This window comes from Acipenser ruthenus, chromosome 1 (assembly GCF_902713425.1).
Source record: "Acipenser ruthenus chromosome 1, fAciRut3.2 maternal haplotype, whole genome shotgun sequence".
In the NCBI taxonomy this organism is placed as follows: Eukaryota; Metazoa; Chordata; class Actinopteri; order Acipenseriformes; family Acipenseridae; genus Acipenser; species Acipenser ruthenus.
Window position 1 is genome coordinate 39471154 of NC_081189.1, and position 18049 is coordinate 39489202.

The window sequence follows — 18049 nt, forward strand, 5'->3', positions numbered from 1 at the left end:
GGGAATCATTTTTTCTCTCAAATATTTTCTATCTTATCACTGAAAGTCTGCGGTAGACAAATATTTAACTGATTTCCGCGGGAGACAAGCGATTCCGTGGAAAGTTCCCCAGGAAGTGATATTTGGTGTTTGGATCACTGTACGTCGATGGGAGTTATGACAGTACTTTGTCTGATGGTCTGAGCAAGAGGCTCCAATGAGATGGCAAACAATAAAGGGGAGAGAGGATAACCTTGCTGTGTTCATCTTTCGAGTGGAAACTGAGAGGATATAACAGAACCAGTCTGAGCACATGCAGTAGGGTATTCTACAGAGTGCAAATCATATTGATATAAGAATGGCCAAAACCAAAACGCTCTAAAACTGCCATTCCAGGCGATCAAAAACTTTCTCTGCATCCAGAGAAAGCACTGCACACGATACGGACTGGTGGGGGGCTGATTCAATTATATAAAGAAGGCGGCGCATATTATCGAATGCTAGGCAACCCTTTATGAAACCATTCCGATCATGATGTATTACTTTACCTATGTGGGATTCAAGCCTTTTGGTCAGAACTTTTGTGAATAATTTTATGTCAGAGTTAAGGAGCGATAAAGGTCTGTAACTGGAACATTCAAGTGGGTCTTTGTTTTTTTTAATAAGGAGTGAAATCAGAGCTGATTTCTGATCTCTATGAAAAGAGCCAATTTATAATGAATAATTGATGGAATTTAGTAATATGGGGCCGATCTGGTCCCATACTGCCAGGAGATTTACGCTTTTGCATGGCAGATACTGCAGATTTCAGCTCCTGTATAGTGAGAGCCGCATATTGTAATACTGGGCAACTCGAACATATTCAAGAATTCAGAGATTTTGTTTGGATCTGTAGTAGCCTCACATTGATAAAGTTGTGAATGAAACCTTCTTTAAAACTGTGTTAATCTGGTTGGGGTGGGAAAAAAGGGTTTATTAATTGCATTTATAGAGGCCAAGCTTTCATAGTTTGAGTTTTGGAGCCAGTAGTCTACAAGGTCTTTCGGCATGTTCATAATAAAGCTGCTTAGATCTATGCAGCAAGAACTGAGCTTCAGAGCTAGACACATTTGTATGATCAGCTTTTAAACCAGCAAGCTTTCTGGCCCTGGTTTCCGAATAATCTTTTTTTTTTTTTTTGCTTAATCTCCAACCACAGTACATTAGTCTCTAATTGAGAGCTGTTTGTTACGTTGTCTATTTATATTGGAAGCAAAGGAAGTGCAGCTCCTTCTAATGAAACACTTGGTGACTTCCCATAAGGAATGTGGATTTATGTCAGGTTTGGAATTCAATTCTAAGAAATCTTTTAGCCTTGTGGACGAATGTTTTTAAAAATCAGCATTCTGTAATAAAAAGGTATTGAAGCGCCACCTTGTGGCCCGGGTTCTACTAGGAGTAAAATTAAAAGAATATCATTTGGTGCAGTGTTAGTAGAATATCAGTAGAATTAATAAATTGGAATATATTTGGAGAAATTTAAACACAGAATCAATGCGGGAATAAGTTTTGTGTCTGAAAAAAAAAGTAAAATCTTTGACTCACAGATTATTAATTCGCCAAGGATCCCACAGGTTCAATTCATCTGGCTGCAGAAGATAGAGGTTGCTGTACTATGAGACAGGATCAGAAGGTGCATTAAAGTCTCCCCTATCAGGAGTGAGCTGTCCTGTGCGACAGACAGCTCAAGCCTAATTTTTTCAAGGAATTATGGGTCAAAGATATTAGGGGCATACACTGAGGCCAGAGAAAGTTTAATATTTAAAATGAGATTGACAAAACAGAATCTACCCTCAGAGTCGCCCCCATGTCTTTCAATGGTAATAGTTTCCTTTCAGCTAATCACCCCTTTTGTCTTAGTAGAGGCACGCGAGTGGGAAATAATTTTAAAATGTTTATTTTATGAAAACGATGTACACCACTAGATCTTAGGTGAGTTTCCTGTATAAGCGCAATAGCTAACCATTTGCAGTTAAAAAAGGCATTTTTATGGAGTGCCGTTTGGGATATAATTCAATATACACTGTATACTGAGGCGCGTAGACTCTATACTGAGATTACTTGCTCATACACTCCATCAGTCACGTGAGTTGTACTCTCCACCCACATTTTAGAAAATTGCTTGCTGCACATTCGTCATTTTAACTATTACAGACGACAGCAATTTCTATTTTTAATCATACTGAGAATCATATTTCAGTAGATTATTCATATATAAAGAAAATCGGAAAAAAAAACTGCTTGAAAAGGACGTACTTACAGTCTCTGTCTAATCAGATACCTTATATTTTGTAGACCAACAAGTTCCTGCTTCTACAGCTGCTTTATAGTCTTATAACAATCCGATGAATGCATTTGTTTGTAGGAGAAAGTCAAAATAGGAGTCACCGGAGGAAAGCCCATCCAGTCAATGTAATGAGCAGGGAACAAATAAAATATTTATTTTAGTTTTTAGCAATAAGAAAATAGTTCCAAATAGAGAACCGTAGAACAGAGTAAAACACAAAAACAGCTGTTATTATGATGGTTACACGCAGGGTCCTACTAATTACCACAAAGTAGCACAAACAGTCCTTAAATAACTTAAACAACAATGCATTTTACTCTTAGAAAACCATGCAAGCTAAATAAATGACAGACACAAAACATATATATATATATATATATATATATATATATATATATATATATATATATATATATATATATATATTGTTATCTGTGTTGGTCATAATAAGCTGTGTTTGACTTTTACCATTGCAGTACATTTATTTATGTATTTTGTGAACAACTATTTTTATTAGTTTTCCTTTCTTTTCCCCACCCCTTGAGAAATGGGGGAGACAATACAGATATAAAAAAAAAATATCACAGCAGTATAGGAAAACAACATAATATCAAGACAAAAACAAGGATATCACAAGAAGATACAATAAACTATTGAAATTAAAACATTAAAGAAAGAATATACCTTAATTAATTGAATGAAAGTTATCCTAGGGGATAATACCATAATATGCACTTGATTTTACTCAAACAACTGCCTCTTTATCGTCAGCAGTATCCCATGATGCCACCGTATTAGCGGTGGCTAAGTGTAGTCGAGTCGTAGATCTTTCCAAAAGAACGAAAAATTGAAAGTGCATGACACGGGTGTGGTCCAAGATTAATATATTTTGGATCTCTGTGGACTTTACAAACCGTAAAATATTACAGTATACTTATGCAATTACCTTGTAATGTTTTGCATGGCACCGTATATATATATATATACGGTGCCATGCAAAAGTATTCAGACCCCTGACCAATTCTCTCATATTACTGAAATGGTACATTGAAATTTCGTTCTGTTTGATATTTTATTTTAAAACACTGAAACTCAAAATCAATTATTGTAAGGTGACATTGGTTTTATGTTGGGAAATATTTTTAAGAAAAATAAAAAAAAACTGAAATATCTTGCTTGCATAAGTATTCAACCCCCACACATTAATATTTGGTAGAGCCACCTTTTGCTGCAATAACAGCTTTAAGTCTTTTGGGGTAAGTATGTACCAGCTTTGCACACAGTGTCGGAGTGATTTTGGCCCATTCTTCTTGGCAGATTTGCTCCAGGTTGTTCAGGTCGGTTGGCCGACGCCTGTGGACCGCAATTTTCAAATAGTGCCACAGATTCTCAATGGGATTGAGATCAGGACTTTGACTGGGCCACTGTAGGACATTCACCTTTTTGTTCTTGAGCCACTCCAATGTTGCTTTGGCCTTGTGCTTGGGATCATTGTCCTGCTGAAAGGTGAATTTCCTCCCAAGCTTCAGTTTTTTAGCGGACTGAAGCAGGTTCTCTTGCAGTATTTCCCTGTATTTTGCTCCATCCATTCTTCCTTCAATTTTAACAAGATGCCCAGTCCCTGCTGATGAGAAGCATCCCCACAGCATGATGCTGCCACCACCATACTTCACTGTAGGGATGGTGTGTCTTGAGGCATGGGCAGTGTTAGGTTTGCGCAACACATAGCGCTTTGAGTTTTGGCCAAAAAGCTCTATCTTGGTCTCATCTGACCACAAAACCTTTTCCCACATCGCAGCTGGGTCACTCTCATGCTTTCTGGCAAACTCCAGACGTACTTTCAGATGGTGCTTTTTGTCATGGGTTTAGAAGCACTTACTGAGTTCACGCTTCCAACTGGTTTCCTCGTCCTCAACAAACACATCTGTGGATGGAACGGTAGCACATGACGAGCTTTGAAAGAAAATCCTATCAAAGATTTTAAACAAACACAATCGTTATCTATAAAGCACTTCCACTGTTTGGTTTCAGAGGCTACTTTGATAAAGCTACTGTATGTAAACCATATAAAAAAAATGAGAAGAATAATGGCTGAAAAATATTTTTATTACATAATATAAAGCTGTAAATTACCTTAAGAAAGGTTGGATGAAAATAAAGCATGGCTGTGGTTTTATGTATAAGACCATTGTGATACATGAATACTGTATTGTCAATTACTATTATAGATCCACCAGATGTTCCAAATAATTTGACCTGTGAAACAAGGGACATGAAAGAGGTAGTCTGCACATGGAGAACATGGCAGGAAGCAATGAACAGCAATCCTGATACGGAAACAATTTATAGCCTACATGAGGGGTGAGTTTTTCTTTTATTGCCAGATTACTTTAAAGTAACCAAACTGAAACAGTTGATAAAGAAAATTTAAGGTCTGAAACTGGTGTTATTTAAACTATTTGTTTTGGTACCAGTTCCATTTATTTAACTATTTGGATCTGGTTAATTTGAAAGGTTTATGAAAAGACATAACATATCTTTGATGTATAATTTTAAAAAATATGTTATTTATTGAATTGAGTTCAGATATGTTGATTTGATTGAGTTTATTAGTAGATTATGGGGGTGGTGTAAGGATACGTGCAAAGTGATTTGCGGGTGCAAATGGTGAATGGTATTGACTGTTGCATTGCAGATTATATCCTTCATATTGAAGATAACACATAATACAGAAAATAGCTTCTTCATCAAGAAACAGGCAAGCACAAACTGCAAATATCATTAAACAGAACAACTCCATGGTTTAGCACACTCTATTTTTATATAAACTGAGTAGGATGTAAATGATTTCTCTTTTTCTGTTGTTTATGCAGGTTGCTACAAAAGGTAGGAAAATGTCAGAAAGAAAGCTGCTCCTTCAAAGTGACGCCTGGTCAGAATGTATACAATATTACTGTGAAAGCTAAAAACAAAGTGGGAAAAGCAGCAGCACATCTTAATATGGACATTACTCACAGAGGTAATTAATTACTTCATCATAAAACCTTATCTCAGGGGTTCTGAGACTGGGGGAAACCCACTGGGGATTACAGCAGGCCAGGTCTTCTCTTATGAAAGTTATGAATAATGCAAACTGTTTATTTTGTAAATATACTGACGTATTTCCATAATGTTTAAACAACAGCTTTTTGCACAGTGGTGTTGTGGCAGGTCTGAAAAGTGTGTTTTTGTTTTGCTTATTTTCATTTTGGAGTTTTGTGTTTAAAAGGGTTGAAATTAAATAGTCAATTAGTAAATTAAATCATTTGTCAATTAATAACTATATTTGTAAATTAATTTGTCAATTTATAAATTAATTAATACATTTATAGATTCATTTGTGAATTAGCTGTTTGCCAACTGAACTTTCAATTGAATTTGCCAATTGAACTTTTGAAAGTCTACAGTATATGGTGGGATTGATACAGTATGTTAATCACACGAGGGGGCGTCTACAATCAACAGTGCTGTGTCTGCAAGCATGGAATGTGAAACAGAAGATTTTTTTGCACATGTGGCATCAGCTGGATTAAAATAAAATAAGTATATTAATAACCTACAGCATGCACATATTTACCCAAAGGCTGTAACAAAGTAGCATAGTGAATACAAAAATATTTCAATAGCTGAAAAACATTCCTTATGTTTGTACTCTGCTGGTTTGTTACAGCCAGGGGGTAAATATGCCATAGGTTTACAAATGAATATACTTACCTTAAATTATTTTAATCCAGTTGACAATACACGTGTAAACGTATGGAAGGCCATTTCGGTCAAAAACGTGTTATTTTGTACACTTCAAATATTTAGTACACATTCTAATTTGAATTTAGTATGTGTTGTAATTCAAATTATTGCATGTAGGCCTACTAATTGTCGAATCAGAGCATTGAAAATTAAATAAGCACCAATGAATTTATAGAAAATAGTATGTGCAATACATTATCCAGTTAAACAAATCATCTTACACGAGCCATTTCCACTCAATTCAAGGTGGTATATAAATATAATTGGAAAATAATTATAATTAAAAAAAAAACAGCTGTGTACCGTGTCAATACAAACTGAATCGTGTCACAATCAACATTGTCTGTGTCAGAAAGTCTGCACAGGGTTAATAGATTTCCAGAGTTGACTAGGTACTACTGTAAAATTACCAGACCCCTATGTAGAAAATACTTTTTCATTTATTTAGAACACATACTATTTTATGTATTCTGATTGGTCCAAATCAATACGTGCATTAAATGTTTGAAAGGTGTACTAAATAACGTGTTTTTGACCCGAAGGGCCTTCCATACAAACGATTTTATTTTTCACGTTCCGTGCTTGCAGGACACAACGTCATCACTAAGGCATAAAGAACCTTTGGCAGCACTATCGATTGGTTAGCGTGGTGTGTAGGGACAGGGATTCATTTTGGGATTTTAGATCCTGCCCAATGTAAGAGCGAGGTGTTTCAGTGGAACCTCCTGTATAGTAGTTATTTCAGTTATGAAGGTGTTATCAGTCCTACATAGTGTCCAATTCAAAAAGTGTTTCCTTCTTCCTGCGTGTTGTGTTACGGAAGTGCTACTGAACAAAATGGGTATTGCAAAGGTATCAACTCATTCATGAGTATGACAAAAAAGGTCTTAGATGGGGAAGAAGGTGGCTGGCAGCATGTCTCCCCTTGAGGGTAAAAGTAATTACAGCATGTTTTCTTTGGGCGATTTGCTAAATGAACATGCTGAAATATTTGGCTAGTGGTTCTCAATTTTTTTCTAGGTAGGGCCCCTACACTTTGTTAGGCTTCTACTATGGTAAACATTTATAAGGGTCCTGTCACAATACTGTAGATTCACTACCTGTGCAGCAGGTATTAGGATACCACCTGGCACCACCTAAAGTCCTATGTGCAAGAAAGGAAGTTTAGTTTCAGATGGGGTTAATTGTGCCTGGGGTTAATAAAGCCTGTAAATCTAAACCTTCAAAAAGTTTATTTTAGATATCCTGTTTCAGGGTCCAAACATTAAATGATTCTTATACTGGAAATGTGACTTATTTCTCACCAGTTTACCCAGTAGACCTAAGTGAGGTGTCAAAGAATGGTGTAGGGCCAAGAACTGTGAATCTCTCCTGGTTTTTGAAAGCCAACTACTCATCGCTTGGAATTGTTTGTCAGACTAATATCACAACAGACAATGGGAACCAAAAGCTAGTAAGTAACTTCTATAACCATTTTAATAGCCTGGCATCAGCTACCGTATATATGTGCATTGTTTCAAAAGTTGTACTTTTAGAAAAATAAAGCTTTCGTATTTCATTATAAAGCAGAATCACTCCTTCGAGGGAGGATTGGACAATCACAGTTATACAGTCACCGTTGATGGATTGCACCCCTATACTAACTACGCTGTTAGTATTCACTGTGCTTCTGAACATTTCTGGAAATGGAACGGCTGGAGTAAAGCATTTTCTTTCATAACTGAACAAGATGGTGAGTTAAAAACAGATCATAATTGCATTGTGATTCATTTTTAGGGATAGATAGTGGGCTTGCAAAAACACATTTCTGTGACTTAAATCTACAATCTAAAAATCTGATTTCTAATTCCTGTTCTCAGTTAAGATCATAGGAACCTAACTCACGGGGCAGAAGAGACATGTGCCTCCCCACTCTGAATACGGAAGTGAATATGGAACTATATATTTTGCCACTCCACTTTTGTGTTTGTTAATTATATATGTTTGGCATTGTTTTTGTCTTTTAAAAGGTTTAAAATAAAATATAAAAATGGAAAAGTATTCAGTGGATGGTCCACATTTATAAACAATCACAATAAATTCTCCCTACACGAACATTGTTTTGACCCAAGGTTTGCACAGCAGGCGGTCAGGAGAGATGTCTTAGGAGAGATGACTATTAATATTTAAATATAGGCATATATTATTTTATTACTCCCAAAAATATCTTAAGGAAGAGAGAGTATCAGACTATTATTAAAAATTAAATAAGAAGTTAGCAGGTTAATGTTCCTACAGGGCCAGGAACAAGTTCAAGTTGAGTTTCAGTTTGCTTAGATTAAGCAGTAGTAAATACATCAAATAGTGGCATTTCAAAATAACATAAGCCTGATTTTACTTGTGTTCATTTTTTCATTAAAAACTTGTAACTTAGTTGATATTAATGTACAGCTTTCATATCGAAACGTGTGTACTTATTAATAATTGAAACTCACATTTGTTTAATAATAAACATTTTGGTATATTATGTCCCTGAATGACTAAAAAATGTAGAAATAAATGGTGATTATTAACGCCTCAATATTTACTAATGGAGTGGATGATATACTGAAAACTCTTTTGGAGGAATTAAAGGGTTCAAAATTAGCACCCAGCAAATGTGGGTGGATTTGGTCTGGGGCGGGTACATTTCACATACTAACCCGCCCTAGTGGTGCATCCATTTTTATTTATTTATTTATTTATTTTGGTGCCCAAGGCTGCAGAAAGTGGGAGTGCTGACCTTGCGGCCGCACTCACAACTTTTCTTATGAGTATGGTTGATCTTCACTGCCTGCAATAATGTCATGAATCAACTGTTTCAACCAATTAGCATTGCCAGCTCCCATATTTATTGTTTCAACCAATTAGCACTAAGCATTGCCATGTCTTAGCAATGTCTGATGACAAAATGTGAAAAAAAAACATTTAAAACAAAGCCGAGCAAGGAATATTTTAACTGTTAACATACATGTCAATATATCTATCAATAAACAAGCCATATTATAACATTTTGTACATGCTATTGTTTATGTTGGTTTTTATATTACTAATGATATTGTAGTAAGAACTTGTATGGGGAAATAATGTGCTTTTTCTTAGATGATATGGATGTATTTAATTGATGTATTTAATTGGTTGGTCATTTTCCCATTCAATGCTAAGTAACACAGACACACACTTTGTGATTCATTTCAGCCCCTTCAGTAGGACCAGATGTCTGGAGACAGATTAAACAGAGTCCACAGGGACGAAATGTAACCCTCTACTGGAAGGTATGTTTCCAGCTTATCGGTGTGATGTTGTCAACTACCCTTTTGCCCAGGGATGCTGAAGCAGCTGGTTGTTTTTGAGGCAAACCTTTATTGGTGACAAGGGGTAGTTAATACTTTTCACTGCCTTGAATTCTAAGGTTCATTCCAGCCAAAAGGGACCACATTCTGGGGAGGTGTGGTTGATGGAGAAAGGTAGGTCTAGTTTGCAGGGTTAAGAAGAACTGTGTAGTTGTGCCTCCCATGGAGAGAACAGGTCTGACCCATTCGATGTCCTTTGAAACTATTTTTCTACATGGATGACCTTGACAAATAAAGTTGCTATCATTTACTGGAAAAAATAGAAACCGATGCTTATGTTGTATTGTCTTTTATTTTAGTATTCCAACAATTCAGAAACAAATGGCCCTGTTCTGTTCTACAATATCACAAGGACTTCGCAAGGAAGGTCGACTCAAGTGGTACCAGTTGTGGGGGTGAACTGGAAAGAGTTTTCCATTGATCACAATGCTCACACCATCACAGTCAGAGCAGTTAACTCTGCAGGTGGCTCACCAACATCTATTTTAAACATCCCAGCTGACATCGGAATGGGTATGAGTTTTGAAACATGATATTGTATTGTACTGTAGGAACAATTGAGTAGTTTGCAATCTGAAATATTATTTAAGTTTTGACCCACTATGAACACCCACACCAGATAGAAATCTCAAAAGTAAGAAATAAATCTTAAGTATGTACTATGAATCAAAGATAATCAATAATATCAAAACTTCAATCTATCTAAATGTACTTGTTTACAAACAGCAAGTTCACTTAAAACATAAGGTAATTAACTTTCAGTTACTTATCAAGATTCATTGAAAATTACTCTTCGCAAGTTATGTGACTCTAGTTAATTACTCAATTAAGTTTCACGTGAAGAATGTAACATATAATCTGTAACATATAATCTATTCAGGAGTCCTGGGCAACACAGCCTGTTGTGGAACTTGGTTCATTGAATTGTACTATGAAGTCCTCTCTGTGATGCTTCTTCAATCCCCAACGGGATCAACACAGTTCATATGCGTTGTCCTCTTCTAGGCCAGACTCAGTCATTTGGATCCCTTGTAATCCAGTAGACTTAGACTTGTTAGTCCAAACAGTCGTTTTTATATTTCTCACCGTGGCACAGTCTCTATCAGGCTGTCACCACTTCCCTCCCATATAGCATCTGCAGCTGTGGTTTGCTTTTGTGGTTTTCTTCAGTCAAGGAGTGGCACCTTTGGGTTTTTATTTTGAGAGGATGGTACTCCTTTTTGACTGGGTTTGTATACTTTTACAAACAGGGGCTTGTGGTGCACTCTCCATATAAGATAATAATTCAAGTTCTATCGGTTTTAGCCTTTGTAGGTATAACAGCCTGTTTCAAGTATGGTTTAGTTCCATAGAACTCTTGATTTTCAGAATGAAAAAGTCTTGTTTCATAAATTGGTGGTGGAAACTTTGACTGCACTGCTTTGAGAAGGTTCATTACCATGGCTGTCCTTTCTGTGTACTCTTGTACTTGCAGCAAACACCTACCCGATTGTTTCATTATAGAGTCAGGTTGTCGTAGCACAGTAAAATGCAGTTGTTAATAAATTACCACTTTTTCAAAGCTGGAAGTGAAGAAAGTGTATCAATTACCCCTCGTAAATATTTCTGTGCCAAATGACTAAATGTAGGCTACATTGAAAACATTTGTTACTTGCAGAAAAAGCAATGATTGGTGCTGGGAAGGCAAGCCAAAGTATAAAGCTTCTGGGAGTTCTTGTAAAGGAAGCAGTCAGTAATCTACACCCCAAAAATCACAAAGGAGGTACGCACACTAATAAAGTAGTGAGGTGTCGGTTTACAAGGCAGTGCCAAAACTAAATAAAAAAAAAAAAGAAAATAAACAGTACACTCAAAAATCAATCCCTTTAAAATAAAATAATTTTGTTTTATTAACCAATGTTTCGGTACAAAGTACCTTCATCAGGGTAAAGAAACAGACATGTAGGTGTTTAAATAGAAGTGATGGGAAGATAATTGAATACCAGTGATGGTTAATTACTTACTAATTAGATAATTAAATAATTATATCGATAAACAGCATACATTATTAAAATACAAAGTATATGAAACAAAAAACAGATAATTTATTATTTTAAAAAAGTCAAATATGAATTGAAGAATATACATCAAGGAAACAAAACCAAAATAATTAATTTAGACCACAGTAATTAATACCGAAAAAAACATCATTTAAATATCAGAAAAAGTGTTCTTCAAAATCACTTGCATTTACAGTTTCGCCTAATTCTATAAGATAGACTGTTCTTTATGTGTAGTGGGTGAAAACTATCTGCTTGTAACAATGTATTACTATCATAGGTTTTCTGTACAAGGTGGTATACAGATAGTTCACATCTTTAATGACCCATAGGTCCAAGAAATTAATCCGCTCATAATCATGTTGCATGGTAAATTTGAGGTGTTCATTGCAAGAATTTTAAAAAAGGTGAAATTGCTGTAGCTCTTGGACATTTCCTTTCCATAGAACAAAAATATCATCAATGTATCTCTTCCACACTAAATCAACCAGTTTATTCAACAATATTTTGAATAAACTGGTTGATTTCTGGATTCAGAATAAATAATTCCTCCAGATATCCAACAATAAATTAGCATAATTTGGGGCTAAAGAGGCACCCATGGCTTTGTCTTTAATTTGGAGGGAAAAATCAGATTGAAAAGCAAAATAATTTGATAATACCACCTGTCAGCGCTAGAATACATGAATTAGAAGGTAAAATATCCAAATCTCTCCTTTTAAGGAAATGCTCAAGAGCTTGCAAGCCACCATCATGTGGAATATTCGTGTAGAGAGACGTGTAGCTAAAATAATCTCATCAAAAGGAACCCTTAAAGAATCAACTATATTAGTCATATCCCCAGTATCTTGAACATATTACTTATTTCTTAGAAGACGCCCTTGTCCAGAACACGTGAAGGAAGCCCACAGATAATAGGTCTAACAAAGAAATCAACAAAACTTGAAAGTGTAGAAGTCAGCAAGTCTATTTCCCCGCAAATATTGGGTGACCTGGCTGGTGGATTAGTCAGTTTATTATGGATTTTAGGTAAAGTGTAAAAAACAGGAATTTTGGGAATTTTATCGATTTAATAATTGTGTTCCTTCTTTGTAATTACACCTGTTTTCAAGAAATCTTGAAGTACTATTGTTATATCTTCCTTAAAGGGTTGACTTCAAGTTTTTTATAAAAAAGTATTGTCCTATAATTGTCTATAAATCTCATGTGTATAGTCAACCCTATTTTGTACAACTATCCCACCTCCCTTATCTGCAGGCTTAATTATAATGGACTCATCAGATTTTAAATCATGTAAGGCCATCCTCTCCTCTGCTTAGACCGGGAAAGAATCTGTATTGATCTACATCCCTTTCAACCAGTCTGCAGTAGCATTATGATTAGTAGGGGGCATAAAACTGCTTTTAGCTCTAAAGGCTGACTACACGAGAGATAGGTTCAGTAGGAATTATAGACGTGGGTACATAGATCTCAGAATTGTAACTGTCAGAAAAGAATTCCCTAATTTGAATATTCCTGAAAAACAGGTAAGTTTTAGTATCAAATTCACTGATTTCTGTAGTAGGAACAAATGTTAGTCCTTTATCTAAAATACTTAGATGTGTCCAGGAAAGTTCCTTATTGGACAAGTTGAATACTTCCAATTCGGGTAAGTTCTCGTGTAAGCTCTCGTCTTGGGCCGCACTGATGAAGTCGTGGTAGATTGTCCTTTCCATGGATGGAAATTAAAAATGAGTGCTATCAGTATGGTGAAAACATTGATGACAATGAATATCAACAGTATGTACAGAATCAAATAAGAATTAGCAATGCAATGTTTAATCACAATTTGACAAACAAATCTCCAGCTATAAGCAAAAATGTAAGTGTGATGTACAAATGGATGAATGAATGTACGGCCTGATAAAAACTTCATATCACCAGAATTACATATTCTCAACTTTAGTAATTTGCCTCATAGAAAGAGGCTATCAGTAAACTATAATGTTGTCAACAAGCTGTAGTTCAGCTAGTTTTCAGAACAAAACTGTAATTATTATCCATACTTTAATAAGGACATTTTAGTGTAATGAAGCAAAATGAATGTTTAAGAGTAGTTCTGTAACAATACAGGACATCTGTGTAATTTGTTGTGTATGCCAGAAAGGGTCTGATCATGTTATTTTTCATAATTTTAAGTTTTAAAAAGGGGTTACAAACAAGCTAACACTACCTATTTACTTTTAGCTGAGGAAAATATTGAGGCAAAACAAATTAATGGGAATGCTGAGGGATTCATTATTACCTGGCAGCAAGACCTTGAAGTGACCTGTGGCTACACAGTGGAGTGGTGTGATCAAGTTGGAGCAAAAACGTGTGATCTGCAGTGGAAAAAATTCCCTTCACACACAAACTCTGCCTTCATAACGTCAGGTATGGTGCTAGGTTTGAGTATATTTGTCACTTTATTTAACAGAATAGATGTATAAGACAAGAAAGATGTATCTAGGTAGCAGGCACACTTGTTTTTCAAAGTGGTACCCCTGTTCAACATGTGCAATGAGATAGGCAATGTCTTCAAGGCAAGTGAGGCTTTGTGAGGATGAAAGCTCTATCAGCACGGTGCGTCTCCCCAGTGTTTGTAAATGACATAGACTGCTTGTTGAGACTAGATAGCGGTGACCTACCACAGTCATCAGAATATCTTTACCTAGTTTGATACATACTAGTAGGGTCTCTAAAAACAGGCTTCACATTTTTTATGTTAAGGAAACAAATTTACCGTACCCTACATTTTGAGCTAATATGGTTGTTGTAAAATGTAACATGTAATTTAAATGTTTTACAGTGGTCATCCAGTGCAGGTGTTTAGAAAGACTTAAAGAAACCTGTAGAAGTAAAATGTGTTTTACCTTTCTCTTTAAAAGTCTGAACTGTTGTCTAATACTGTTTGTTGTTTACTTTAGTATTGATACACATAATATAGATAGATAGATAGATAGATATAAAAGATATAACATGTATGCAGCTACTGTACTTTGACTTTTAAAACGCTGTGAATGTAGAAGCCGTTAGGCAACTTTCACGCGATTTGATTGGCTCTTGTAATGCTTTATTTGCATATCTCCCTACAACCCATTTGTTTTTGAATTTGCATATATATATAGGGGGTGTAGACTTTCTATAGGCACTGTATATATGTGTGTGTGTGTATGTATATATATATATATATATATATATATATATATATATATATACACACACACATATACAGTGCCTATAGAAAGTCTACATCCCCTTGAACTTTTTTCACATTTTGTTGTGTCAGTGCCTCAGAGTTTCATGCATTTAAATGAAGATTTTTTTCCACTTATCTACACACCATACTCCACACTGTTAAGGGGAAAAAAGTTATATATTAAATACAAAACTGAAAGATCATAATTGGATAAGTCTCCACCCCCCTGGTTTAATACTTGGTGGAAGCACCTTTTGCAGCAATTACAGCTGTGAGTCTGTGAGTCTGTTACATACAGTACTGTGCAAAAGTTTTAGGCAGGTGTGAAAAAATGCTGTAAAGTAAGAATGCTTTCAAAAATAGGGTGGTCACACCAAATAGTGATTTGATCTAGATTTTTCTTCTGTTCACTCACTTTGCATTTAGTTAATTGATAAATATAAACTATTAACATGTCTATTTTTGAAAGCATTCTTACTTTACAGCATTTTTTCACACCTACCTAAAACTTTTGCACAGTACTGTATATATACACATACATACATACATTATTCTATGGTTTTCTAGATTAAGTTTGATACTCGTTACTAAATAAGCAGATTTCAGCTTCAGCAATATCTTGACATTTTCCCCCTTTTTTTTGATAGCTACCTTCACAGCTGGGAAAAGATATACCTTTAATGTCTATGTGTGTAAGTCAGATGGAGACAACTTATTTGAAAAGAAGGTTGGCTACACACAAGAGTTGGGTGAGTAGAGAGTATCAATAAAAACCTTTTAGGGTCTGCCCAATGTTAAATATCCCTGAAGACAGACCTGCTTCGGTGCAGTAAACAAACATTTTCACGCAAAATCTTTACAAAATAAGAGAAATGGCAACATCGAAGGCACAAGGACTTATTTTCCAATTTATATATATATATATATATATATATATATATATATATATATATATATATATATATATAATGTATTTCTTTTTTTTTTCGTGTTTGTGGATCAGATGCACGAGACCATGCTGGCTATTCTTGTGCCACGTGATCAGGGTGCCTGGAACAAATATTTAGAATGGATTTTTTTTTTCTTTTTGTTTTCTTTTGCACATTTTCAATTGATCGTTTTTTTTTTTTTTTTTGTATTTTTGGTTGCTTTTGGTCCCTTTTGTATATATGGCAATAATTCCTTTATTTTTTATCCAGTTTGTTCAAAAATGTTTTTCCATTTTTCCCTACATGTTGAAGTTTCATTGTGCACTGTCAGATTGATCTGGCCATGCTAAAATATTTTGTATAAACAATAAATAATGTTTTTTTCTAAAAAGCGCTCTGTCGTTTTTGTTATGAACAGGGTGAGTTTGAGACTATTTCACTTCTTTTTTTTATGGAAGCCTAGTGTGTGCACATTCATTTCATGTATGACATGCACCTGTAACCTTTATAGTTAAAGAGTTATAGGCACAAATCTAACAACAGTAAGTAAGTAAATAAATAAATAAATATATTAAAAAAAAGTCAAAAACAGCTCAGACCCTAATGGTTGTGGGATAGAGTAAATAAAGCAGCTGTCTAACACAGGTCAGGTGTTTATGAATATGTATGTTCATTGAACCAGGTTAATGGACATCCACCACTATAATTTTTAATCATGTCTGGTTAATGAACATTTCTTTAGTGTACAGGTTAGTGAGATAGTTTACACTATGAATGGTTTTAGAAGTTGGCAACTATATCCTTGGTTAACTTCTTTTCTGTAAAGTAGCAGACGGACTAAAAAATGTAATTTTACATAAGATCCACCATAGTTTACCAATTTGATGACTTAATAGGGCAGTTTTTTATATGTATTGAAATTGTAAAGATTATTTCAAATTGCAGAATAATATATTGATACAACTGATTACACATTATGCATTTAGACCTTTTTGTGCAGTAGAGCAGGGATGGAAATAAGACTTCCATTACCTAGCAGTTTCACCCATTCCAGGTTTTAATTCAATCTTGATTAGCCACTGTGTGTATGTAACAAACTCAGGTGTATCCTATTAAACTCACAGTAAAACCAGGAATGGATCAAACTGCTATGCAACGAGAGTCTTATTTCCATCCCTGGAACAATCCCTATTGGTTGACCATTTTGTGAATCTGACCAGGAATTCCTTCTTTTATTCCTAGCTCCCTCAGAGATGCCAAGGGTCACAACGCAAGAGAATTCCTTCTCTGTGACACTGGAGTGGACATTCGATGACCACGAGATGCTTCCCGGGTTTATTAAAGGCTATTATGTTTATATTACAAAGAAAAACAAAGAAGCAGCACATTCTACTGAGCCAAGTGAGCAAATTCTTTATCGAATATAAGGAATTTCCCCCAGATTAAATGGGTGATACTTAGGGCTACGAGTCTGCTGGCAACCATTCAGACCCACCAAACTGCAGCTTAGAATAGCATGATTTTTATGTCATTGCATTCCCAATGTTTTGGGGACTTTACTTATGTGGCACCTAAATTACATTAAGAGCTGTACATGTGTAGAAAAAATATGCCCAGAAGTTTTTCAGTTTTTAGCTATAGTGGAGGATAGCTGGAATATTGTTGACTTGTAGATAAGTAATATTTAAAATAGGTTTATAACTGGTCAGGTGATGTATTCATTTTATAGATGTCCCCATTCCACACATATTCCAATTGCATGTGGTTGATCAGGCTTGTAAATTGTAAAATTAACCTGTTAACCCTTCACACTGCACCCGTCTCTATTAACTGGTTTCTCCCTCTCTCAATGGTGTAGAGATGTTAGCACAATATGGGGTTAATGACTCCAGTAGACCTTATAACCACACAGTAGAAGAGGATACGTCTTGCAGTTTCCAACCCCTTACCCATGTGACGAGTATCTTAGTTCAAAAATCTTATTGAATGCTTTGTAATGATTTCAGATTATTTTGAATTCATGATTGACAACCCCAGCAAGAAGAAGCTTACCGTGCCAAACCTCCAGCCAAGTACAGACTACAACATTACGGTTGCTGCTTTCACAGCTGCAGGGAGAGGCCGGGAAACATTTTTGACTGTGAGAACGCACTCTGACAGTGGTAAAACATTTTTCATATCTGTTAGTCCTTATTTGTTTTTTGCCGTCTGCCATGTGCATTTGTAAAATCATTTTTCAGTAATTTTTTTTTTTTTCATGAGCAAACATAAATATTCCTAGCATGTACATACTATCATGCAATAGTTATGTGGCGTTAACATTAGTTCTTTGAAACGGTCAGGGTGCACTGTACAAAAATTCAGTCAAGTGTTCCATGTAATGAGGGTATATGAAAACATTA

At 35.4% G+C, this 18049-nt stretch overlaps 1 protein-coding gene across 5 annotated transcripts in view; it reads left to right on the plus strand.

The window, feature by feature from the left end:
- LOC117420755 (leukemia inhibitory factor receptor-like) overlaps window positions 1–18049 on the plus strand; it is a 45883-nt gene that overhangs the window by 19624 nt on the left and 8210 nt on the right. For 4 of the 5 annotated variants that reach the window (XM_034034361.3, XM_034034365.3, XM_034034364.3 and 1 more), the window contains exons 6-15: window positions 4534–4666; window positions 5179–5324; window positions 7399–7544; window positions 7658–7823; window positions 9308–9384; window positions 9762–9975; window positions 13728–13913; window positions 15366–15467; window positions 16890–17048; window positions 17654–17809. In XM_034034361.3, the coding sequence (XP_033890252.2) occupies window positions 4534–4666; window positions 5179–5324; window positions 7399–7544; window positions 7658–7823; window positions 9308–9384; window positions 9762–9975; window positions 13728–13913; window positions 15366–15467; window positions 16890–17048; window positions 17654–17809 (1485 nt within the window). The remainder of the gene's footprint in view (window positions 1–4533; window positions 4667–5178; window positions 5325–7398; window positions 7545–7657; window positions 7824–9307; window positions 9385–9761; window positions 9976–13727; window positions 13914–15365; window positions 15468–16889; window positions 17049–17653; window positions 17810–18049) is intronic. The other variant, XM_034034366.3, reaches the window with a different exon arrangement.